This window comes from Engystomops pustulosus, unplaced genomic scaffold (assembly GCF_040894005.1).
Source record: "Engystomops pustulosus unplaced genomic scaffold, aEngPut4.maternal MAT_SCAFFOLD_26, whole genome shotgun sequence".
Classification (NCBI taxonomy): domain Eukaryota; kingdom Metazoa; phylum Chordata; class Amphibia; order Anura; family Leptodactylidae; genus Engystomops; species Engystomops pustulosus.
In genome coordinates this window covers 73,563-99,518 of record NW_027284962.1, presented here as the reverse complement: position 1 = coordinate 99,518, position 25,956 = coordinate 73,563, and the positions used below count along the sequence as shown (strand labels likewise).

Genomic DNA, 25,956 nt, shown 5'->3' with positions numbered 1-25,956 from the left:
GAGAGGAGAGGGGGAGACGTGTGAGGCGGCAGAGGAGAGGGGGGACGTGTGAGGCGGGAGAGGAGAGGAGAGGGGGGACGTGTGAGGCGGGAGAGGAGAGGAGAGGGGGGACGTGCGAGGCGGGAGAGGAGAGGGGGGACTTGCGAGGGGGGAGAGGAGAGGGGGGACGTGCGAGGGGGGAGAGGAGAGGGGGGACGTGCGAGGCGGGAGAGGAGAGGGGGGACGTGCGAGGCGGGAGAGGAGAGGAGAGGGGGGACGTGCGAGGCGGGAGAGGAGGGACGTGCGAGGCGGGAGAGGAGAGGGGGGACGTGCGAGGCGGGAGAGGAGAGGAGAGGGGGGACGTGCGAGGCGGGAGAGGAGAGGGGGGACGTGCGAGGCGGGAGAGGAGAGGAGAGGGGGGACGTGCGAGGCGGGAGAGGAGAGGAGAGGGGGGACGTGCGAGGCGGGAGAGGAGAGGAGAGGGGGGACGTGCGAGGCGGGAGAGGAGAGGAGAGGGGGGACGTGCGAGGCGGGAGAGGAGAGGAGAGGGGGGACGTGCGAGGCGGGAGAGGAGAGGGGGGACGAGCGAGGCGGGAGAGGAGAGGGGGGACGAGCGAGGCGGGAGAGGAGAGGGGGGACGAGCGAGGCGGGAGAGGAGAGGGGGGACGAGCGAGGCGGGAGAGGAGAGGGGGGACGAGCGAGGCGGGAGAGGAGAGGGGGGACGAGTGAGGCGGGAGAGGAGAGGGGGGACGAGTGAGGCGGGAGAGGAGAGGGGGGACGAGTGAGGCGGGAGAGGAGAGGGGGGACGAGTGAGGCGGGAGAGGAGAGGGGGGACGTGTGAGGCGGGAGAGGAGAGGGGGGACGAGTGAGGCGGGAGAGGAGAGGGGGGACGAGTGAGGCGGGAGAGGAGAGGGGGGACGAGTGAGGCGGGAGAGGAGAGGGGGGACGTGTGAGGCGGGAGAGGAGAGGGGGGGATGTGTGAGGCGGGAGAGGAGAGGGGGGGACGTGTGAGGCGGGAGGGGGCGCACTTACCGTAATAGGTGGACAGAGTCCCCTCAGCTGTCAGTGAGAGCATGACAGGAGGAAGAGGGGACAATGTCACATACTGATACCGAACACCACATACAATCACAGTATACAGCAGCGTGCTACATAAAGTATACAGGAGGAAAAGGCATGCGTTACAACAGAACAGGGGGTAGGTACATGTGACGGGGGTGTGGGGGTCTGGCCCTGGTTATCGCTGTCTGCTCTGTATTATCTATCTGCACAATTTCCCCTATAAGTGCAGAGAGACACGAGCTCAAGCTCCACCGCAGCCCCAAGACATGTAACACCCCGAGAACTGCACATAAAGCTGCAATACAGAACAAGCCGTCAGCTCCTGAGCATCACCCACCAGCATCGCCTCAAAAATCCTGCGAAGGATCACCACAACAATCACCCCCAATCCTTCCCAGCATCACCCCAACAATCACAGCCAATCCTTCCGAGCATCACCCCAACAATCACTGCCAATCCTTCCGAGCATCGCCCCAACAATCACCGCCAATCCTTCCGAGTATCGCCCCAACAATCACCGCCAATCCTTCCGAGCATCACCCCAACAATCACCGCCAATCCTTCCGAGCATCACCCCAACAATCACAGCCAATCCTTCCGAGCATCACCCCAACAATCACCGCCAATCCTTCCGAGTATCACCCCAACAATCACCGCCAATCCTTCCGAGTATAGCCCCAACAGTCACCGCCAATCCTTCCGAGCGTAGCCCCAACAATCACCGCCAATCCTTCCGAGCATCACCCCAACAATCACTGCCAATCCTTCCGAGCATTAACCCAACAATCACCGCCAATCCTTCCGAGCATCACCCCAACAATCACTGCCAATCCTTCCGAGCATTAGCCCAACAATCACCGCCAATCCTTCCGAGCATCACCCCAATAATCAACGCCAATCCTTCGGAGCATCATCCCAATCCTTCCGAGCATCACCCCAACAATTACAGCCAATCCTTCCGAGCATCACCCAAAAAACCACCCCCAACCCTTCCGAGCATCACCCCAACAACCACCCCCAACCATTCCGAGCATCACCCAAACAATCACCGCCAATCCTTCCGAGCATCACCACCAACAATCATCCCCAATCCTTCCGAGCATCACCCCAACAATCACCGCCAATCCTTCCGAGCATCACCCCAACAATCACCGCCAATCCTTCCGAGCATCATCCTCAACAATCACCAGCAATCCTGCAGAGTATCACAACAACCACCCCCAATCCTTCCGAGCATCACCCCAACAATCACCCCCAATCCTTTTGAGCATTACCCACGCAATCACCGCCAATCCTTCCGAGCATCACTCCAACAATCATCGCCAATCCTTCCGAGCATCACCCCAACAATCACCGCCAATCCTTCCGAGCATCACCCCCAACGATCACCCCCAATCCACCTGAGCATCACCCCAACAATCACCGCCAATTCTTCCGAGCATCACCCCAACAATCACCACCAATCCTTCCGAGCATCACCACAACAACCACCCCCAATCCTTCCGAGCATGACCCCAACAATCACCTCCAATCCTTCCGAGCATCACCCCAACAACCACCCCCAACCATTCCGAGCATCACTCCAACAATCACCGCCAATCCTTCCGAGCATTACCCCAACAATCACCGCCAATCCTTCCGAGCATCACCCCCAACGATCACCCCCAATCCACCTGAGCATCAGCCCAACAATCACCGCCAATTCTTCCGAGCATCACCCCAACAATCACCACCAATCCTTCCGAGCATCACCACAACAACCAACCCCAATCCTTCCGAGCATGACCCCAACAATCACCTCCAATCCTTCCGAGCATCACCCCAACAACCACCCCCAACCATTCCGAGCATCACCCAAACAATCACCGCCAATACCTCCGAGCATCACCCACGAAATCACCGCCAATCCTTCCGAGCATCACCCCAACAATCACCCCCAATCCTTTTGAGCATCACCCACGAAATCACCGCCAATCATTCCGAGCATCACCCCAACAATCACCGCCAATCCTTCCGAGCATCACCCCAACAATCACATCCAATCCTTCCGAGCATCATCCCAACAATCACTGCCAATACTTCCGAGCATTACCCCCAATCCTTTTGAGCATCACCCATGCAATCACGCCAATCCTTCCGAGCATCACCCCAGCAATCACCCATAATCCTTCCGATTATCAGCCCAACCAGCACCACCAATCCTTCCGAGTACCACCCAAACAAACACCCCCAATCCCTCAAAGCATCACCCCAACAACCACCCCCAATCCTTCCGAGCATCACCCCAACAATCACCGCCAATGCTTCCGAGCATCACCCCAACAATCACCTCCAATCCTTCCGAGCATCACCCCAACAATCACTGCCAATCCTTCCGAGCATCAGCCCAACAATCACCGCCAATCCTTCCGAGCATCACCCCAACAATCACCCCCGATCCTTCCGAGCATCATCCCCAATAATCAACGCCAATCCTTCGGAGCATCATCCCAATCCTTCGGAGCATCATCCCAATCCTTCCGAGCATCACCCCAACAATTACAGCCAATCCTTCCGACCTTCACCCCAACAATAACCCCCAATCCTTCCGAGTATCACCCCAATCACCGCCAATCCTTCCTAGCATCAGCCCAACAATCACCGCCAATCCTTCCGAGCATCACCCCAACAATCACTGTCATTCCTTCCCAGCATCACCCCAACAATAACCCCCAATCCTTCCGAGCATCACCCCAACTATCACCTCCAATCCTTCCGAGCATCACCCCAACAATCACCTCCAATCCTTCCGAGCATCACCCCAACAATCACCTCCAATCCTTCCGAGCATCACTCCAACAATCACCGCCAATCCTTCCGAGCATCACCCCAACAATCACCACCAACCCTTCCAACCTTCACCCCAACAATCACCACCAACCCTTCCGAGTATCACCCCAAAACCCCCCAATCCTTCCTAGCATCACCCCAACAATCACTGTCAATCCTTCCAAGCATCACCCCAACAATCACTGTCAATCCTTCCGAGCATCATCCCAACAATCACCGCCAATCCTTCCGAGCATCACCCCAACAATCACATCCAATCCTTCCGAGCATCATCCCAACAATCACTGCCAATACTTCCGAGCATTACCCCCAATCCTTTTGAGCATCACCCATGCAATCACGCCAATCCTTCCGAGCATCACCCCAGCAATCACCCATAATCCTTCCGATTATCAGCCCAACCAGCACCACCAATCCTTCCGAGTACCACCCAAACAAACACCCCCAATACCTCAAAGCATCACCGCCAAACCTTACGAGCATCACCCCAACAACCACCCCCAATCCTTCCGAGCATCACCCCAACAATCACCGCCAATCCTTCCGAGCATCACCCCAACAATCACCTCCAATCCTTCCGAGCATCACCCCAACAATCACTGCCAATCCTTCCGAGCATCAGCCCAACAATCACCGCCAATCCTTCCGAGCATCACCCCAACAATCACCCCCGATCCTTCCGAGCATCATCCCCAATAATCAACGCCAATCCTTCGGAGCATCATCCCAATCCTTCCGAGCATCACCCCAACAATTACAGCCAATCCTTCCGACCTTCACCCCAACAATAACCCCCAATCCTTCCGAGTATCACCCCAATCACCGCCAATCCTTCCTAGCATCACCCCCAATCCTTCCGAGCACCACCAAAACAATCACCCCAATCCTTCCAAGCATCACCGCCAATCCTTACGAGCATCACCCCAAAAACCACCCCAATCCTTCCGAGCATCACCCCAACAATCACTGTCATTCCTTCCCAGCATCACCCCAACAATAAACCCCAATCCTTCCGAGCATCACCCCAACTATCACCTCCAATCCTTCCGAGCATCACCCCAACAATCACCTCCAATCCTTCCGAGCATCACCCCAACAATCACCTCCAATCCTTCCGAGCATCACCCCAACAATCACCGCCAATCCTTCCGAGCATCACCCCAACAATCACCACCAACCCTTCCAACCTTCACCCCAACAATCACCACCAACCCTTCCGAGTATCACCCCAAAACCCCCCAATCCTTCCTAGCATCACCCCAACAATCACTGTCAATCCTTCCAAGCATCACCCCAACAATCACTGTCAATCCTTCCGAGCATCATCCCAACAATCACTGCCAATCCTTCAGAGTATCACCACTACAATCGCCGCCGATCCTTCCAAACATCACCCCAACAATCACCGCCAATCCTTCCGAGCATCATCCCAACAATCACCGCCAATCCTTCCGAGCATCACCCCAAAAATCACCACCAATACTTCCGAGCATCATCCCAACAGTCACTGCCAATACTTCCGAGCATTACCCCCAATCCTTTTGAGCATCACCCAAGCAATCACCGTCAATCCTCCCGAGCATCACCCCAGCAATCACCCATAATCGTTCCGAGCATCAGCCCAACCATCACCGACAATCCTTCCGAGTACCACCCAAACAACCACCCCAAATCCTTCCAAGCATCAACGCCAATCATTACGAGCATCACCCCAACAATCACCGCCAATACTTCCGAGTATCACCCCAAAAAACACCGCCAATACTTCTGAGCATCACCCCAATAACCACCCCAATCCTTCCGAGCATCACCCCAACAATCACATCCAATCCTTCCGAGCATCATCCCAACAATCACTGCCAATACTTCCGAGCATTACCCCCAATCCTTTTGAGCATCACCCATGCAATCACCGTCAATCCTTCCGAGCATCACCCCAGCAATCACCCATAATCCTTCTGATTATCAGCCCAACCAGCACCGCCAATCCTTCCGAGCACCACCCAAGCAAACACCCCCAATCCTTCAAAGCATCACCGCCAAACCTTACGAGCATCACCCCAACAATCACCGCCAATACTTCCGAGCATCACCCCAACAACCACCCCCAATCCTTCCGAGCATCACCCCAACAATCAACGCCAATACCTCCGAGCATCACTCAAACAATCACCGCCAATACCTCCAAGCATCACCCCCAATCCTTCCGAGCATCACCCCAACAATAACCCCCAATCCTTCCGAGCATCACCCCAACAGTCACTGCCAATCCTTCCGAGCGTCACCACAACAATCACAGCCAATCCTTCCGAGCATCATCCCAACAATCACCCCCAATCCTTCCGAGTATCACCCCAACAATCACCGCCAATACCTCCGAGCATCACCCACCCCAACAATTACCACCAATCCGAGCATCATGCCAACAATCACCCCCGATCCTTCCGAGCATCACCCCCCCCCCCCAACAATCAACGCAAACCCTTCCGAGCATAGCCCAAACAATAACCGACAATACTTCCAAGCATCACCCCAACAATCACTGCCAATCCTTCCGAGCATCTCCCATGCAATCACCGTCAATCCTTCCGAGCATCACCCCAGCAATCACCCATAATCCTTCTGATTATCAGCCCAACAAGCACCGCCAATCCTTCCGAGCACCACCCAAAAAAACACCCCCAATCCTTCAAAGCATCACCGCCAAACCTTACGAGCATCACCCCAACAATCACCGCCAATACTTCTGAGCATCACCCCAACAACCACCCCCAATCCTTCCGAGCATCACCCCAACAATCACTGTCAATCCTTCCGAGCATCAACCCAACAATCACAGCCAATCCTTCCGAGCATCAACCCAACAATTACCCCCAATCCTTCCGAGCGTCACCCAAACAATCACCGCCAATACCTCACAAACATAGCCCCAACAATCACCGCCAATCCTTCCGAGCATCACCCCAACAATCACCCCCAATACTTCCGAGCATCACCCCAACAATCACCCCCGATCCTTTCGAGCATCACCGCCAATCCTTCCGAACATCACCCCAACAATCACAGCCAAACCATCCGAACATCATCCCAACAATCACTGCCAATAAGTCCGAGCATTACCCCCAATCCTTTTGAGCATCACCCCAACAATCACCGTCAATCCTTCCGAGCATCACCCCAGCAATCACCCATAATCCTTCCGAGCATCACTGCCAATCCTTCCGAGCATCACCCCAACAATCACTGTTAATCCTTCCGAGCATCACCCCAACAATCGCAGCCAATCCTTCCAAGCATCACCCCAACAATCACCGCCAATCCTTCCGTGCAACACCCCAACAATCACCGGCAATCCTTCTGAGCATAGCCCCAATCATCCCCAATCCTTCCAAGCATCACCCCAACAACCAACCCCAATCCTTCCAAGCATTACCGCCAATCCTTACGAGCATCAAACTAACAATCACCCCCAATCCTTACGAGCATCACCCCAATCACCCCCAATCCTTCCGAGCATCACCCCAACAATCACCACCAATCCTTCCGAGCATTATCCCAACAATAAACCCCCAACCTTCCGAGCATCACCCTCAACAATCACCGCCAACCCTTCCGAGCATCACAACAACCACCCCCAATCCTTCCGAGCATCACCCCAACAATCACCCCCAATCCTTTTGAGCATTACCCACGCAATCACCGCCAATCCTTCCGAGCATCACCCCAACAATCACCGCCAATACTTCCGAGCATCACCCCAACAACCACCCCCAATCCTTCCGAGCATCACCCCAACAATCACTGTCAATCCTTCCGAGCATCAACCCAACAATCACAGCCAATCCTTCCGAGCATCAACCCAACAATTACCCCCAATCCTTCCGAGCGTCACCCAAACAATCACCGCCAATACCTCACAAACATAGCCCCAACAATAACCACCAATCCTTAGGAGCATCACCCCAACAATCACCCCCAATACTTCCGAGCATCACCCCAACAATCACCCCCGATCCTTTCGAGCATCACCGCCAATCCTTCCGAACATCACCCCAACAATCACAGCCAAACCATCCGAACATCATCCCAACAATCACTGCCAATACGTCCGAGCATTACCCCCAATCCTTTTGAGCATCACCCCAACAATCACCGTCAATCCTTCCGAGCATCACCCCAGCAATCACCCATAATCCTTCCGAGCATCACGCCAATCCTTCCGAGCATCACCCCAACAATCGCAGCCAATCCTTCCAAGCATCACCCCAACAATCACCGCCAATCCTTCCGAGCATAACCCCAATCATCCCCAATCCTTCTAAGCATCACCCCAACAACCAACCCCAATCCTTCCAAGCATTACCGCCAATCCTTACGAGCATCAAACTAACAATCACCCCCAATCCTTACGAGCATCACCCCAACAATCACAGCCAATCCTTCCGAGCATCACCCCAACAATCACCCCCAATCCTTCCGAGCATCATCCCAACAATCACCACCAATCCTTCCGAGCATCATCCCAACAATCACCGCCAATCCTTCCGAGCTTCACCACAACAATCACCACCAATCCTTCCGAGCATCATCCCAACAATCACCACCAATCCTTCCGAGCATCACGCTCAACAATCACAGCCAACCCTTCCGAGCATCACCACAAAAACCACCCCCAATCCTTCCGAGCATCACCCCCAATCCTTCCGAGCATCAACCAACAACAATAACCCCCAATCCTTCCGAGCATCACCCTAACAGTCACTGCCAATCCTTCCGAGCGTCACCACAACAATCACAGCCAATCCTTCCGAGCATCACCCTCAACAATCACCGCCAACCCTTTCGAGCATCACAACAACCACCCCCAATCCTTCCGAGCATCACCCCAACAATCACCCCCAATCCATTTGAGCAATACCCACGCAATCACCGCCAATCCTTGCAAGCATCACCCCAACAATCACCGCCAATCCTTCCGAGCATCACCCCCAACGATCACCCCCAATCCACCTGAGCATCACCTCAACAATCACCGCCAATTCTTCCGAGCATCACCCCAACAATCACCACCAATCCTTCCAAGCATCACCCCAACAACCACCCCCAACCATTCCGAGCATCACCCAAACAATCACCGCCAATACCTCCGAGCATCACTTCCAACAATCATTGCCAATCCTTCCAAGCATCAGCCCAACAATCACCGCCAATCCTTCCGAGCATCACCCCAACAATCACCGCCAATCCTACCGAGCATCACTCCAACAATCACCGCCAATTCTACCGAGCATCACCCCAACAATCGCCGCCAATCCTTCCGAGCATCACCCTCAACAATCACCCCCAATCCTTCCGAGCATGACCCCAACAATCACCCCCAATCCTTTTGAGCATCACCCACGTAATCACCGCCAATCCTTCCGAGCATCACACCAACAATCACCGCCAATCCTTCCGAGCATCACCCCAGCAATCACCCATAATCCTTCCGAGCTTTACCCCAACGATCACCCCCAAGCCTTCCGAACATCACCCCAACAATCACCCCCAATCCTTTTGAGCATTACCCACGCAATCACCGCCAATCCTTCCGAGCATCACCCCAACAATCACCGCCAATCCTTCCGAGCATCACCCCAACAATCACCGCCAATCCTTCCGAGCATCACCCCCAATCCACCTGAGCATCACCCCAACATATCACCGCCAATTCTTCCGAGCATCACCTCAACAATCACCACCAATCCTTCCGAGCATCACCCCAACAACCACCCCCAACCATTCCGAGCATCACCCAAACAATCACCGCCAATACCTCCGAGCATCACCCCCAACAATCATTGCCAAACCTTCCGAGCATCAGCCCAACAATCACCGCCAATCCTTCCGAGCATCACCCCAACAATCACCTCCAATCCTACCGAGCATCACTCCAACAATCACCACCAATTCTACCGAGCATCACCCCAACAATCGCCGCCAATCCTTCCGAGCATCACCCTCAACAATCACCCCCAATCCTTCCGAGCATGACCCCAACAATCACCCCCAATCCTTTTGAGCATCACACACGTAATAACCGCCAATCCTTCCGAGCATCACCCCAACAATCACCCATAATCCTTCCAAGCTTTACCCCAACAATCACCCCCAAGCCTTCCGAGCATCACCCCAACAATAACCCCCTATCCTTTTAAGCATCACCCACGCAATCATCGCCAATCCTTCCGAGCATCATCCCAACAATCACCGCCAATCCTTCCGAGCTTCACCACAACAATCACCACCAATCCTTCCGAGCATCATCCCAACAATCAACCCCGATCCTTCCGAGCATCACGCTCAACAATCACAGCCAACCCTTCCGAGCATCACCACAAAAACCACCCCCAATCCTTCCGAGCATCACCCCAACAATCACCCAGAATCCTTCCAAGCATCACCGCCAATGCTTCCGAGCATCACCCCAACAATCACCACCAATCCTTCCGACCTTCACCCCAACAATCACCCCCAATCCTTCCGAGTATCACCCCAAAAAACACCGCCAATACTTCCGAGCATCACCCCAATAACCACCCCAATCCTTCCGAGCATCACCCCAACAATCACAGCCAATCCTTCCGAGCATCACCCCAACAATCACCGCCAATACCTTCGAGCATCACCCAAACAATCACCCCCAATGCTTCCTAGCATCACCCCACCAATCACCACCAACCCTTCCGACCTTCACCCCAACAATAACCCCCAATCCTTCCGAGTATCACCCCAATCACCGCCAATCCTTCCTAGCATCACCCCCAATCCTTCCGAGCACCACCAAAACAACCACCCCAATCCTTCCAAGCATCACCGCCAATGCATACGAGCGTCACCCCAACAACCACCCCCAATCCTTACGAGCATCACCCCAACAATAACCCCCAATCCTTCTGAGCATCACCCCAACTGTCACCTCCAATCCTTCCGAGCATCACCCCAATTATCACCTCCAATCCTTCCGAGCATCACCCCAACAATCACCTCCAATCCTTCCGAGCATCACCCCAACAATCACCGCCAATCCTTCCGAGCATCACCCCAATCACCACCAACCCTTCCGACCTTCACCCCAACAATCACCACCAACCCTTCCGAGTACCACCCCAAAAAACCCCAATCCTTCCTAGCATCACCCCAACAATCACTGTCAATACTTCCAAGCATCACCCCAACAATAACCCCCAATCCTTCCGAGCATCATCCCAACAATCACCGCCAATCCTTCCGAGCATCACAACAATCACCGCCAATCCTTCCGAGCATCACCACAACAATTACCACCAATCCTTCCGAGCATCATCTCTACAATCACCGCCAATCCTTCCAAACATCACCCCAACAATCACCCCCAATCCTTCCGAGCATCATCCCAACAATCACCGCCAATCCTTCCGAGCATCACCCCAACAATCAACGCCAATACTTCCGAGCATCAACCCAACATTCACTGCCAATAGTTCCGAGCATTACCCCCAATCCTTTTGAGCATCACCCAAGCAATCACCGTCAATCCTCCCGAGCATCACCCCAGCAATCACCCATAATCATTCCGAGCATCAGCCCAACAATCACCGCCAATCCTTCCGAGCACCACCCAAACAACCACCCCAAATCCTTCCAAGCATCACCGCCAATCCTTACGAGCATCACCCCAACAATCACCGCCAATACTTCCGAGTATCACCCCAAAAAACACCGCCAATACCTCCGAGCATCACCCAAACAATCACCCCCAATCCTTCCGAGCATCACCCCAACAATAACCCCCAATCCTTCCGAGCATCACCCCAAAAATCACCTCCAATCCTTCCGAGCATCACCCCAACAGTCACTGCCAATCCTTCCGAGCATCACCACAACAATCACCGCCAATCCTTCCGAGCATCACCCCAACAATCACCGCCAATACTTCCGAGCATCACCCACCCCAACAATTACCACCAATCCTTCCGAGCATCATGCCAACAATCACCCCCGATCCTTCCAAGCATCACCCCAACAATCACCGCCAATACTTCCAACCATAACCCCAACAATCACCGCCAATCCTTCCGAGCATCACCCCAACAATCACATCCAATCCTTCCGAGCATCATCCCAACAATCACTGCCAATACTTCCGAGCATTACCCCCAATCCTTTTGATAATCACACATGCAATCTCCGTCAATCCTTCCGAGCATCACCCCAACAATCACATCCAATCCTTCCGAGCATCATCCCAACAATCACTGCCAATACTTCCGAGCATTACCCTCAATCCTTTTGAGCATCACCCATGCAATCACCGTCAATCCTTTCGAGCATCACCCCAACAATCACAGCTAATCCTTCCGAGCATCACCCCAACAATCACCGCCAAAACCTCCGAGCATCACCCCAACAATCACCGCCAATACCTCCAAGCATCACCCCCAATTCTTCCGAGCATCACCCCAACAATAACCCCCAATCCTTCCGAGCATCACCCCAACAATCACCTCCAATCCTTCGGGGCATCAGACCAACAATCACCCCCAATGCTTCCGAGCATCAACCCAACAATCACCGCCAATACTTCCGAACATCACCCACCCCAACAATTACCACCAATCCTTCCGAGCATCATGCAAACAATCACCCCCGATCCTTCCGAGCATCACCCCCCAACAATCAACGCAAACCCTTCCGAGCATAACCCAAACAATCACCGACAATACTTCCAAGCATCACCCCAACAATCACCGCCAATCCTTCCGAGCATCACCCCAACAATCACCGCCAATCCTTCCGAGCATGATCCCAACAATCACTGCCAATACTTCCGAGCATTACCCCCAATCCTTTTGAGCATCACCCATGCAATCACCGTCAATCCTTCTGAGCATCACCCCAGCAATCACCCATAATCCTTCCGAGCATCACCACAACAATCACCACCAATCCTTCCGAGCATCATCCCAACAATCAACCCCGATCCTTAGGAGCATCACCCTCAACAATCACAGCCAACCCTTCCGAGCATCACCACAACAACCACCCCCAATCCTTCCGAGCATCACCCCAACAATCACCCCCAATCCTTCCGAGCATCACCCCAACAATCACCACCAACCCTTCCGACCTTCACCCCAACAATAACCCCCAATCCTTCCAAGTATCACCCCAATCACCGCCAATCCGTCCAAGCATCACCGCCAATCCTTACGAGCGTCACCCCAACAACCACCCCCAATCCTTACGAGCAACACCCCAACAATCACTGTCAATCCTTCCAAGCATCACCCCAACAATAACCCCCAATCCTTCCGAGCATCATCCCAACAATCACCGCCAATCCTTCCGAGCATCACCACAACAATCACCGCCAATCCTTCCGAGCATCACCACAACAATCACCACCAATCCTTCCGAGCATCATCTCTACAATCACCGCCAATCTTTCCAAACATCACCCCAACAATCACCGCCAATCCTTCCGAGCATCATCCCAACAATCACCGCCAATCCTTCCGAGCATCACCCCAACAATCACCGCCAATACCTCCGAGCATAATCCCAACAGTCACTGCCAATACTTCCGAGCATTACCCCCAATCCTTTTGAGCATCACCCAAGCAATCACCGTCAATCCTCCCGAGCATCACCCCAGCAATCACCCATAATCGTTCCGAGCATCAGCCCAACCATCACCGACAATCCTTCCGAGCAAAACCCAAACAACCACCCCAAATCCTTCCAAGCATCACCGCCAATCCTTACGAGCATCACCCCAACAATTACCGCCAATACTTCCGAGTATCACCCCAAAAAGCACCACCAATACTTCCGAGCATCACCCCAATAACCACCCCAATCCTTCCGAGCATCACCCCAACAATCACAGCCAATCCTTCCGAGCATCACCCCAACAATCACCGCCAATACCTCCGAGCATCACCCAAACAAACACCCCCAATCCTTCCGAGCATCAACCCAACAATAACCCCCAATCCTTCCGAGCATCACCCCAAAAATCACCTCCAATCCTTCGGAGCATCATGCCAACAATCACCCCCGATCCTTCCAAGCATCACCCCAACAATCACCGCCAATACTTCCAACCATAACCCCAACAATCACCGCCAATCCTTCCGAGCATCACCCCAACAATCACATCCAATCCTTCCGAGCATCATCCCAACAATCACTGCCAATACTTCCGAGCATTACCCCCAATCCTTTTGAGCATCACCCATGCAATCACCGTCAATCCTTCCGAGCATCACCCCAGCAATCACCCATAATCCTTCCGATTATCAGCCCAACCAGCACCGCCAATCCTTCCGAGCACCACCCAAACAAACACCCCCAATCCTTCAAAGCATCACCGCCAAACCTTACGAGCATCACCCCAACAATCACCGCCAATACTTCCGAGCATCACCCCAACAACCACCCCCAATCCTTCCGAGCATCACCCCAACAATCACTGTCAATCCTTCCGAGCATCAACCCAACAATCACAGCCAATCCTTCCGAGCATCAACCCAACAATTACCCCCAATCCTTCAGAGCATCACCCAAACAATCACCGCCAATACCTCACAAACATAGCCCCAACAATCACGCCAATCCTTCCGAGCATCACCCCAACAATCACCCCCAATCCTTCCGAGCATCACCCCAACAATGACCACCAATCCTGCCGAGCATCATCCCAACAATCACCCCCAATCCTTCCGAGCATCACCCCAACAATCACTGTCAATCCTTCCGAGCATCAACCCAACAATCACAGCCAATCCTTCCGAGCATCAACCCAACAATTACCCCCAATCCTTCAGAGCATCACCCAAACAATCACCGCCAATACCTCACAAACATAGCCCCAACAATCACGCCAATCCTTCCGAGCATCACCCCAACAATCACCCCCAATCCTTCCGAGCATCACCCCAACAATGACCACCAATCCTGCCGAGCATCATCCCAACAATCACCCCCGATCCTTTCGAGCATCACCGCCAATCCTTCCGAACATCACCCCAACAATCACAGCCAATCCATCCGAACATCATCCCAACAATCACTGCCAATACGTCCGAGCATTACCCCCAATCCTTTTGAGCATCACCCCAACAATCACCGTCAATCCTTCCGAGCATCACCCCAGCAATCACCCATAATCCTTCCGAGCCTCAGCCCAACAATCACCGCCAATCCTTCCGAGCATCACCCCAACAACCACCCCCTATCCTTCCAAGCATCACCGCCAATCCTTCCGAGCATCACCCCAACAATCACTGTTAATCCTTCCAAGCATCACCCCAACAATCACAGCCAATCCTTCCAAGCATCACCACAACAATCACTGCCAATCCTTCCGTGCATCACCCCAACAATCACCGCCAATCCTTCTGAGCATCACCCCAACTATCACCGCCAATCCTTCCAAGCATAACCCCAATCATCCCCAATCCTTCCGAGCATCATCCCAACAACCAACCCCAATCCTTCCAAGCATTACCGCCAATCCTTACGAGCATCAAACTAACAATCACCCCCAATTCTTACAAGCATCACCCCAACAATCACAGCCAATCCTTCCGAGCATCACCCCAACAATCACCCCCAATCCTTCCGAGCATCACCCCAACAATCACCCCCAATCCTTCCGAGCATCACCACAACAACCACCGCCAATCCTTCCAAGCATCACCGCCAATCCTTCCGAGCATCACCACAGCAATCACCGCCAATCCTTCCGCACATCACCACAGCAATCACCGCCAATCCTTCCGCGCATCACCACAGCAATCACCGACAATCCTTCCGAGCATCACCACAACAATCAACCCCAATCCTTGCGAGCATCACCCCCGCAATCACCCCGATCCTTCGAGCATCACCCCCAACAATCACCGCCAACCCTTCCGAGCATCACCCCAACAACCGCCGCAAACCCTTCCGAGCATCACCCAAACAATCTCTGCCAATACCTCCGAGCATCACCCCCAACAATCATTGCCAATCCTTACGAGCATCACCTCAACAATCACCCCCACACCCACACCATCACTTACTTATTCCAGATTCATGCCGCTTGTAATTCTCCCCGAAGGACACAAGGCCGATGGAGATGGTCTGCAGGAAGGGGCGGATGGAAGGGGTGAACTGGAAGACAATGGGAATAGTAAAATTTAGGGTCACAGATGAAAGTAAAGGGTCAAACAAATAAAAGAAAACATATGAAGAGGAAGATTCTGCTACGTTATTCTATCTCACTCAGAGCCGACACATCCCCGACCTGTCCTGGACTCCTCATCATTCAGACACTGAAAAACTGTGCAGCCAGGGGGACAGAGGGGGGGCACAGAGCCAGGAGAGAGGAGGGGGCACAGAGCCAGGAGAGAGGGGAGAACACAGAGAGAGGGTGGGGGGAGGGGGGACAGAGCCAGGAGAGAGGGGGGGGGGGGCTCAGAACCTGGAGAGGGGGGGGGGCACAGAGCCAGGAGAGAGGGGACAGAGGGGGCACAGAGCCAGGAGAGAGGGGGGCTCAGAGCGTCTGGCAGAGTTTGTGTAATGTCCTTCCTTATCTCCGGCACAGATAAGTGATGTCATTCTATATCACTGGAGCCAAGAGAAGCTCAAGGCTGCTCCGAAGGTCGAGGCCAGAGGAGGCACGGATCCGGGGAAAGTGCGGGAGAGAGTGGAATCCTGAGAAAGCAGAGGGGGGGGGGTGACATCTGCCGGACCACCTGCTGATCCTTGTGCATTCATCTACAATAAGAGATATAAAACTGTGCCTCGAGGTACCGGGGGCCAGGAGACAACAAGGGCTGCAAATAGATCCCACCTATAGATCCCCCCCCCCCGAGGGTTATCACAGTTGGGGGTCAGATGCCAGTGACCCACCAGGCAATCAGGGGACACAGCACCCCCATGTGACTTCTAGTGGAGCAGCCCTATAAGGGGTTGGAGGTTCGGGCACTCACCTGGAAGCCGAGACAGCGGCCGTAGAAGCAGCCCTTGTGCATGGTGCTGTACTCCTTCAGGAACTCCTCGGACAAGCCTCGCTCCTGGCGGAAGAACAGGTCTCCATGTCGGTTAGCGGTGAGCAGACGCTGTGCAAAGCAGAGCAAAGCGCGCAGCTGGGTGAGGGCGGCCCCATAGGCCTCCAGCTCGGAGCAGTTGTGCACAGCCCTGAAGAAGATGCCGCGGCGGCTGGTGGTAACGTAGCGGCACTTGTGCAGAATGTGCTGAGTGCAGGCCAGGACCACCTTCAGGAGGCTGCGGTAGCCATTGGCCGGCGTGTCAGGGTCCAGGTCAAACAAGGGGCAGACAGCGGCAAGGGCCCGCACCGCAGGCTCCAGGCCCCGCGATTGCTCCTGGATACGGGAAAACGCCTGCACCAGCCGACAGGAGACTTCAGAGCCCGACTCCCCAAAGTGATGAATGTTGTCCTGGCACAGGGCGTCCACCGCCTGGAAGAGGGGACGGGGGTCCATCTGCTCCGGAGGCACAACCACCAGTCCTGAAAGACACAACGTAACAGGACATTAGACCCCCAGAGACCAGAGCAAGGGGGACCCAGAGGAGAGACCCGAGAGCAAGGGGGAACCAGAGGAGAGACCCGAGAGCAAGGGGGAACCAGAGGAGAGACCCGAGAGCAAGGGGGAACCAGAGGAGAGACCCGAGAGCAAGGGGGAACCAGAGGAGAGACCCGAGAGCAAGGGGGAACCAGAGGAGAGACCCGAGAGCAAGGGGGAACCAGAGGAGAGACCCGAGAGCAAGGGGGAACCAGAGGAGAGACCCGAGAGCAAGGGGGAACCAGAGGAGAGACCCGAGAGCAAGGGGGAACCAGAGGAGAGACCCGAGAGCAAGGGGGAACCAAAGGAGAGACCCGAGAGCAAGGGGGAACCAGAGGAGAGACCCGAGAGCAAGGGGGAACCAGAGGAGAGACCCGAGAGCAAGGGGGAACAAAAGGAGAGACCCGAGAGCAAGGGGGAACCAAAGGAGAGACCCGAGAGCAAGGGGGACCCAGAGGAGAGACCCGAGAGCAAGGGGGACCCAGAGGAGAGACCCGAGAGCAAGGGGGACCCAGAGGAGAGGCCCGAGAGCAAGGGGGACCCAGAGGAGAGACCCCAGAGCAAGGGGGACCCAGAGGAGAGACCCCAGAGCAAGGGGGACCCAGAGGAGAGACCCCAGAGCAAGAGGGACCCAGAGGAGAGACCCCAGAGCAAGGGGGACCCAGAGGAGAGACCCCAGAGCAAGGGGGACCCAGAGGAGAGACCCCAGAGCAAGGGGGACCCAGAGGAGAGACCCCAGAGCAAGGGGGACCCAGAGGAGAGACCCCAGAGCAAGGGGGACCCAGAGGAGAGACCCCAGAGCAAGGGGGACCCAGAGGAGAGACCCCAGAGCAAGGGGGACCCAGAGGAGAGACCCCAGAGCAAGGGGGACCCAGAGGAGAGACCCCAGAGCAAGGGGGACCCAGAGGAGAGACCCCAGAGCAAGGGGGACCCAGAGGAGAGACCCCAGAGCAAGGGGGACCCAGAGGAGAGACCCCAGAGCAAGGGGGACCCAGAGGAGAGACCCCAGAGCAAGAGGGACCCAGAGGAGAGACCCCAGAGCAAGGGGGACCCAGAGGAGAGACCCCAGAGCAAGGGGGACCCAGAGGAGAGACCCCAGAGCAAGGGGGACCCAGAGGAGAGACCCCAGAGCAAGGGGGACCCAGAGGAGAGACCCCAGAGCAAGGGGGACCCAGAGGAGAGACCCCAGAGCAAGGGGGACCCAGAGGAGAGACCCCAGAGCAAGGGGGACCCAGAGGAGAGACCCCAGAGCAAGGGGGACCCAGAGGAGAGACCCCAGAGCAAGGGGGACCCAGAGGAGAGACCCCAGAGCAAGGGGGACCCAGAGGAGAGACCCCAGAGCAAGGGGGACCCAGAGGAGAGACCCCAGAGCAAGGGGGACCCAGAGGAGAGACCCCAGAGCAAGGGGGACCCAGAGGAGAGACCCAGAGGAGAGACCCCAGAGCAAGGGGGACCCAGAGGAGAGACCCCAGAGCAAGGGGGACCCAGAGGAGAGACCCCAGAGCAAGGGGGACCCAGAGGAGAGACCCCAGAGCAAGGGGGACCCAGAGGAGAGACCCCAGAGCAAGGGGGACCCAGAGGAGAGACCCCAGGGCAAGGGGGACCCAGAGGAGAGACCCCAGAGCAAGGGGGACCCAGAGGAGAGACCCCAGAGCAAGGGGGACCCAGAGGAGAGACCCCAGAGCAAGGGGGACCCAGAGGAGAGACCCCAGAGCAAGGGGGACCCAGAGGAGAGACCCCAGAGCAAGGGGGACCCAGAGGAGAGACCCCAGAGCAAGGGGGACCCAGAGAGAGACCACAGAGCAAGGGGGACCCAGAGGAGAGACCACAGAGCAAGGGGGACCCAGAGAGAGACCACAGAGCAAGGGGGACCCAGAGGAGAGACCCCAGAGCAAGGGGGACCCAGAGGAGAGACCCCAGAGCAAGGGGGACCCAGAGGAGAGACCCCAGAGCAAGGGGGACCCAGAGAGAGACCACAGAGCAAGGGGGACCCAGAGAGAGACCACAGAGCAAGGGGGACCCAGAGAGGCCACAGAGCAAGGGGGACTCAGAGGAGAGACCCCAGAGCAAGGGAGACCCCAGAGAGAGACCCCAGAGCAAGGGGGACCCAAAAGAGAGGCCACAGAGCAAGGGGGACCCAGAGAGACCCTACAGAGAGACTCCAGAGCAAGGTGGACCCAATAGAGAGACCCCAGAGCAAGGTGGACCCAATAGAGAGACCCCAGAGCAAGGGGGACCCAGAGAGACCACAGAGAGAGGGGGCCTTACACATCTTGTGATCACAGGGTCAGGGGCGTCCGGTAGAGGAGCAGGGCTCAGTACCAGTTATTAAAGATGGTAACAGCCAAGAACATTGGGCACAGGTCACACAGCTGTACTAAATGTATATACTTAGCCCCCCTTCCCCACAAACAAAACAGGGCAGTGCAATGACACGCCTCCAGTGCACTTAGAGAAGTTATAATCTTGAAATATAAATCCATACAGAACAATCCTGAAGCTACTAGCAACATACACAAAGGTCTGATTACACATCTCTCCAGGGACAATACTGATCACACCTGCCCACCTCCCCGTCATCATCCTCACACCTGCCCACCTCCCCGTCATCATCCTCACACCTGCCCACCTCCCCGTCATCATCCTCACACCTGCCCACCTCCCCGTCATCATCCTCACACCTGCCCACCTCCCCGTCATCATCCTCACACCTGCCCACCTCCCCGTCATCATCCTCACACCTGCCTCCCCCCGTCATCACCCTCACGCCTGCCCGCCGCCCCGTCATCACCCTCACGCCTGCCCGCCTGCCCCGTCATCATCCTCACGCCTGCCCGCCTGCCCCGTCATCATCCTCACGCCTGCCCGCCTGCCCCGTCATCATCCTCACGCCTGCCCGCCTGCCCCGTCATCATCCTCACGCCTGCCCGCCTGCCCCGTCATCATCCTCACGCCTGCCCGCCTGCCCCGTCATCATCCTCACGCCTGCCCGCCTGCCCCGTCATCATCCTCACGCCTGCCCGCCTGCCCCGTCATCATCCTCACGCCTGCCCGCCTGCCCCGTCATCATCCTCACGCCTGCCCGCCTGCCCCGTCATCATCCTCACGCCTGCCCGCCTGCCCCGTCATCATCCTCACGCCTGCCCGCCTGCCCCGTCATCATCCTCACGCCTGCCCCGTCATCATCCTCACGCCTGCCCCGTCATCATCCTCACGCCTGCCCCGTCATCATCCTCACGCCTGCCCCGTCATCATCCTCACGCCTGCCCCGTCATCATCCTCACGCCTGCCCCGTCATCATCCTCACGCCTGCCCCGTCATCATCCTCACGCCTGCCCCGTCATCATCCTCACGCCTGCCCCGTCATCATCCTCACGCCTGCCCCGTCATCATCCTCACGCCTGCCCCGTCATCATCCTCACGCCTGCCCCGTCATCATCCTCACGCCTGCCCCGTCATCATCCTCACGCCTGCCCCGTCATCATCCTCACGCCTGCCCCGTCATCATCCTCACGCCTGCCCCGTCATCATCCTCACGCCTGCCCCGTCATCATCCTCACGCCTGCCCCGTCATCATCCTCACGCCTGCCCCGTCATCATCCTCACGCCTGCCCCGTCATCATCCTCACGCCTGCCCCGTCATCATCCTCACGCCTGCCCCGTCATCATCCTCACGCCTGCCCCGTCATCATCCTCACGCCTGCCCCGTCATCATCCTCACGCCTGCCCCGTCATCATCCTCACGCCTGCCCCGTCATCATCCTCACGCCTGCCCCGTCATCATCCTCACGCCTGCCCCGTCATCATCCTCACGCCTGCCCCGTCATCATCCTCACGCCTGCCCCGTCATCATCCTCACGCCTGCCCCGTCATCATCCTCACGCCTGCCCCGTCATCATCCTCACGCCTGCCCCGTCATCATCCTCACGCCTGCCCCGTCATCATCCTCACGCCTGCCCCGTCATCATCCTCACGCCTGCCCCGTCATCATCCTCACGCCTGCCCCGTCATCATCCTCACGCCTGCCCCGTCATCATCCTCACGCCTGCCCCGTCATCATCCTCACGCCTGCCCCGTCATCATCCTCACGCCTGCCCCGTCATCATCCTCACGCCTGCCCCGTCATCATCCTCACGCCTGCCCCGTCATCATCCTCACGCCTGCCCCGTCATCATCCTCACGCCTGCCCCGTCATCATCCTCACGCCTGCCCCGTCATCATCCTCACGCCTGCCCCGTCATCATCCTCACGCCTGCCCCGTCATCATCCTCACGCCTGCCCCGTCATCATCCTCACGCCTGCCCCGTCATCATCCTCACGCCTGCCCCGTCATCATCCTCACGCCTGCCCCGTCATCATCCTCACGCCTGCCCCGTCATCATCCTCACGCCTGCCCCGTCATCATCCTCACGCCTGCCCCGTCATCATCCTCACGCCTGCCCCGTCATCATCCTCACGCCTGCCCCGTCATCATCCTCACGCCTGCCCCGTCATCATCCTCACGCCTGCCCCGTCATCATCCTCACGCCTGCCCCGTCATCATCCTCACGCCTGCCCGTCTGCCCCGTCATCATCCTCACACCTGCCCCCTGCCCCGTCATCATCCTCACACCTGCCCGCCTGCCCCGTCGTCATCCTCACGCCTGCCTGCCCCGTCGTCATCCTCACGCCCGCCTGCCCCGTCGTCATCCTCACGCCTGCCTGCCCCGTCGTCATCCTCACGCCTGCCTGCCCCGTCGTCATCCTCACGCCTGCCTCCCCCGTCGTCATCCTCACGCCTGCCTCCCCCGTCGTCATCCTCACGCCTGCCTCCCCCGTCGTCATCCTCACGCCTGCCTCCCCCCGTCGTCATCCTCACGCCTGCCTCCCCCCGTCGTCATCCTCACGCCTGCCTCCCCCCGTCGTCATCCTCACGCCTGCCTCCCCCCGTCGTCATCCTCACGCCTGCCTCCCCCCGTCGTCATCCTCACGCCTGCCCCATCATCATCCTCACACCTGCCCCGTCATCATCCTCACACCTGCCCGCCTCCCCGTCATCATCCTCACACCTGCCCCGTCATCATCCTCACACCTGCCCGCCTGCCCCGTCATCATCCTCACACCTGCCCGCCTGCCCCGTCATCATCCTCACACCTGCCCGTCTGCCCCGTCATCATCCTCACACCTGCCCGTCTGCCCCGTCATCATCCTCACACCTGCCCGTCTGCCCCGTCATCATCCTCACACCTGCCTCCCCGTCATCATCCTCACACCTGCCCACTTCCCCGTCATCATCCTCACACCTGCCTCCCCCCGTCATCATCCTCACACCTCCCGTCATCATCCTCACACCTCCCCCGTCATCATCCTCACACCTCCCCGTCATCATCCTCACACCTCCCCGTCATCATCCTCACACCTGCCCGCCTGCCCCGTCATCATCCTCACACCTGCCCGCCTGCCCCCGTCATCATCCTCACACCTGCCCGCCTGCCCCCGTCATCATCCCTCACACCTGCCCCATCATCATCCTCACACCTGCCGCCTGCCCCGTCATCATCCTCACACCTGCCCGCCTCCCCCGTCATCATCCTCACACCTGCCCGCCTCCCCCGTCATCATCCTCACACCTGCCCACCCCCTCATCATCCTCACACCTGCCTCCCCCGTCATCCTCCTCACGCCTGCCTCCCCCGTCATCATCCTCACGCCTGCCCAACCCCTCATCATCATCCTCACACCTGCCCAACCCCTCATCATCCTCACACCTGCCCAACCCTCATCATCCTCACACCTGCCTCCCCCGTCATCATCCTCACGCCTGCCTCCCCCGTCATCATCCTCACGCCTGCCTCCCCCCCGTCATCATCCTCACAGCCTGCCTCCCCCCGTCATCATCCTCACACCTGCCTCCCCCCGTCATCATCCTCACACCTGCCCAACCCCTCATCATCCTCACACCTGCCCACCCCCGTCATCATCCTCACGCCTGCCTCCCCCCGTCATCATCCTCACACCTGCCTCCCCCCGTCATCATCCTCACACCTGCCTCCCCCCGTCATCATCCTCACACCTGCCTCCCCCCGTCATCATCCTCACACCTGCCTCCCCCCGTCATCATCCTCCTCATCATCATATCCTCACACCTGCCCAACCCCTCATCATCATCACGCCTGCCTCCCACCTCCATCCTCATCATACCTGCCTGCAGAAGGGAGACTGCTCACTCGCCTCGCTATGTGCTGGACTTTGCTTGTTGTGACATCTCAGTGTCCCCGTCATCATCCTCACACCTGCCCCGTCATCATCCTCACACCTGCCCCGTCGTCATCCTCACGCCTGCCCGCCTGCCCCGTCGTCATCCTCACGCCTGCCTCCACCGTCGTCATCCTCACGCCTGCCTCCACCGTCGTCATCCTCACGCCTGCCTCACCCGTCGTCATCCTCACGCCTGCCTCCACCGTCGTCATCCTCACGCCTGCCTCCACCGTCGTCATCCTCACGCCTGCCTCCACCGTCGTCATCCTCACGCCTGCCTCCACCGTCGTCATCCTCACGCCTGCCTCCCCCGTCGTCATCCTCACGCCTGCCTCCCCCGTCGTCATCCTCACGCCTGCCTGCCCCGTCGTCATCCTCACGCCTGCCTGCCCCGTCGTCATCCTCACGCCTGCCTGCCCCGTCGTCATCCTCACGCCTGCCTCCCCCGTCGTCATCCTCACGCCTGCCTCCCCCGTCGTCATCCTCACGCCTGCTCCCCCGTCGTCATCCTCACGCCTGCCTCCCCCGTCGTCATCCTCACGCCTGCCTCCCCGTCGTCATCCTCACGCCTGCCTCCCCCGTCGTCATCCTCACGCCTGCCTCCCCCGTCGTCATCCTCACGCCTGCCTCCCCCGTCGTCATCCTCACGCCTGCCTCCCCCGTCGTCATCCTCACCCTTGCCTCCCCCGTCGTCATCCTCACACCTGCCCAACCCCTCATCATCCTCACACCTGCCCAACCCCTCATCATCCTCACACCTGCCTCCCCGTCATCATCCTCACGCCTGCCTCCCCCCGTCATCATCCTCACACCTGCCTCCCCCCGTCATCATCCTCACACCTGCCCAACCCCTCATCATCATCCTCACACCTGCCCAACCCCTCATCATCATCACGCCTGCCTCCCACCTCCATCCTCATCATACCTGCCTGCAGAAGGGAGACTGCTCACTCGCCTCGCTATGTGCTGGACTTTGCTTGTTGTGACATCTCAGTGTCCTAGAGTCGTTCTGCCCACAGGCTATAAACCCTGAGGAGGAGGAGAAGGGGAGGAGAAAAGGAAGAGAGGAGGAGGAGGAGGTGGAGAAGAGAGGAGGAGGAGGGGAGAAGAAGAGGAGGGAGGAGGTGGAGAAGAAGAGGAGGAGGAGAAGAGGAGAAGGAGAAGAAGAGGGGGAGAAGAGGAGGAGGGGGAGAAGAGGAGGAGGGGGAGAAGAGGAGGAGGGGAGAAGAGGAGGAGGGGGAGAAGAGGAGGAGGGGGAGAAGAGGAGGAGGGGGAGAAGAGGAGGAGGGGGAGAAGAGGAGGAGGGGGAGAAGAGGAGGAGGGGGAGAAGAGGAGGAGGGGGAGAAGAGGAGGAGGGGGAGAAGAGGAGGAGGGGGAGAAGAGGAGGAGGGGGAGAAGAGGAGGAGGGGGAGAAGAGGAGGAGGGGGAGAAGAGGAGGAGGGGGAGAAGAGGAGGAGGGGGAGAAGAGGAGGAGGGGGAGAAGAGGAGAAGAGGAGGAGAAGAGGAGAAGAGGAGGAGGAGGAGGAGAAGAGGAGGAGGAGGAGAAGAGGAGGAGGAGGAGAAGAGGAGGAGGAGGAGAAGAGGAGGAGGAGGAGAAGAGGAGGAGGAGGAGAAGAGGAGGAGAAGAGGAGGAGGAGGAGAAGAGGAGGAGGAGGAGAAGAGGAGGAGGAGAAGAGGAGGAGGAGGAGAAGAGGAGGAGGAGGAGAAGAGGAGGAGGAGGAGAAGAGGAGGAGGAGGAGAAGAGGAGGAGGAGGAGGAGAGGAGGAGGAGAGGAGGAGGAGAGGAGGAGGAGAGGAGGAGGAGAGGAGGAGGAGAAGAGGAGGAGAAGAGGAGGAGAAGAGGAGGAGAAGAGGAGGAGGGGAAGAGGAGGAGAAGAGGAGGAGAAGAGGAGGAGGAGAGGAGGAGGAGAGGAGGAGGAGCAGCAGAGGAGGAGGAGGAGGAGGAGGAGGAGAAGAGGAGGAGGAGAGGAGGAGGAGAGGAGGAGAAGAGGAGGAGGAGAGGAGGAGAAGAGGAGGAGGAGAGGAGGAGAAGAGGAGGAGGAGGAGAGGAGGAGAAGAGGAGGAGGAGAGGAGGAGGAGAGGAGGAGGAGCAGCAGCAGCAGAGGAGGAGAGGAGGAGGAGAGGAGGAGGAGCAGCAGGAGGAGGAGGAGGAGGAGGAGGAGGAGCAGCAGCAGAGGAGATGGAGCAGCAGAGGAGGAGGAGGAGGAGGAGAGGAGGAGGAGGAGGAGGAGGAGGAGGAGGAGGAGGAGGATCAG

General features: G+C 57.4%; 1 protein-coding gene across 4 annotated transcripts in view; it reads right to left on the bottom strand.

The window, feature by feature from the left end:
* Positions 1-25,956, bottom strand: part of LIPE (lipase E, hormone sensitive type) — a 55,738-nt gene that overhangs the window by 9,376 nt on the left and 20,406 nt on the right. For 2 of the 4 annotated variants that reach the window (XM_072131487.1, XM_072131489.1), the window contains exons 2-4: positions 16,872-17,410; positions 15,960-16,050; positions 1,012-1,038 (exon numbers count right to left, since the gene is read on the bottom strand). In XM_072131487.1, coding sequence (XP_071987588.1) covers positions 1,012-1,038; positions 15,960-16,050; positions 16,872-17,410 — 657 coding nt within the window. Of the gene's footprint in view, positions 1-1,011; positions 1,039-15,959; positions 16,051-16,871; positions 17,411-23,645; positions 23,730-25,956 lie in introns of those variants that run through there. The other 2 variants (XM_072131490.1, XM_072131488.1) reach the window with 2 other exon arrangements.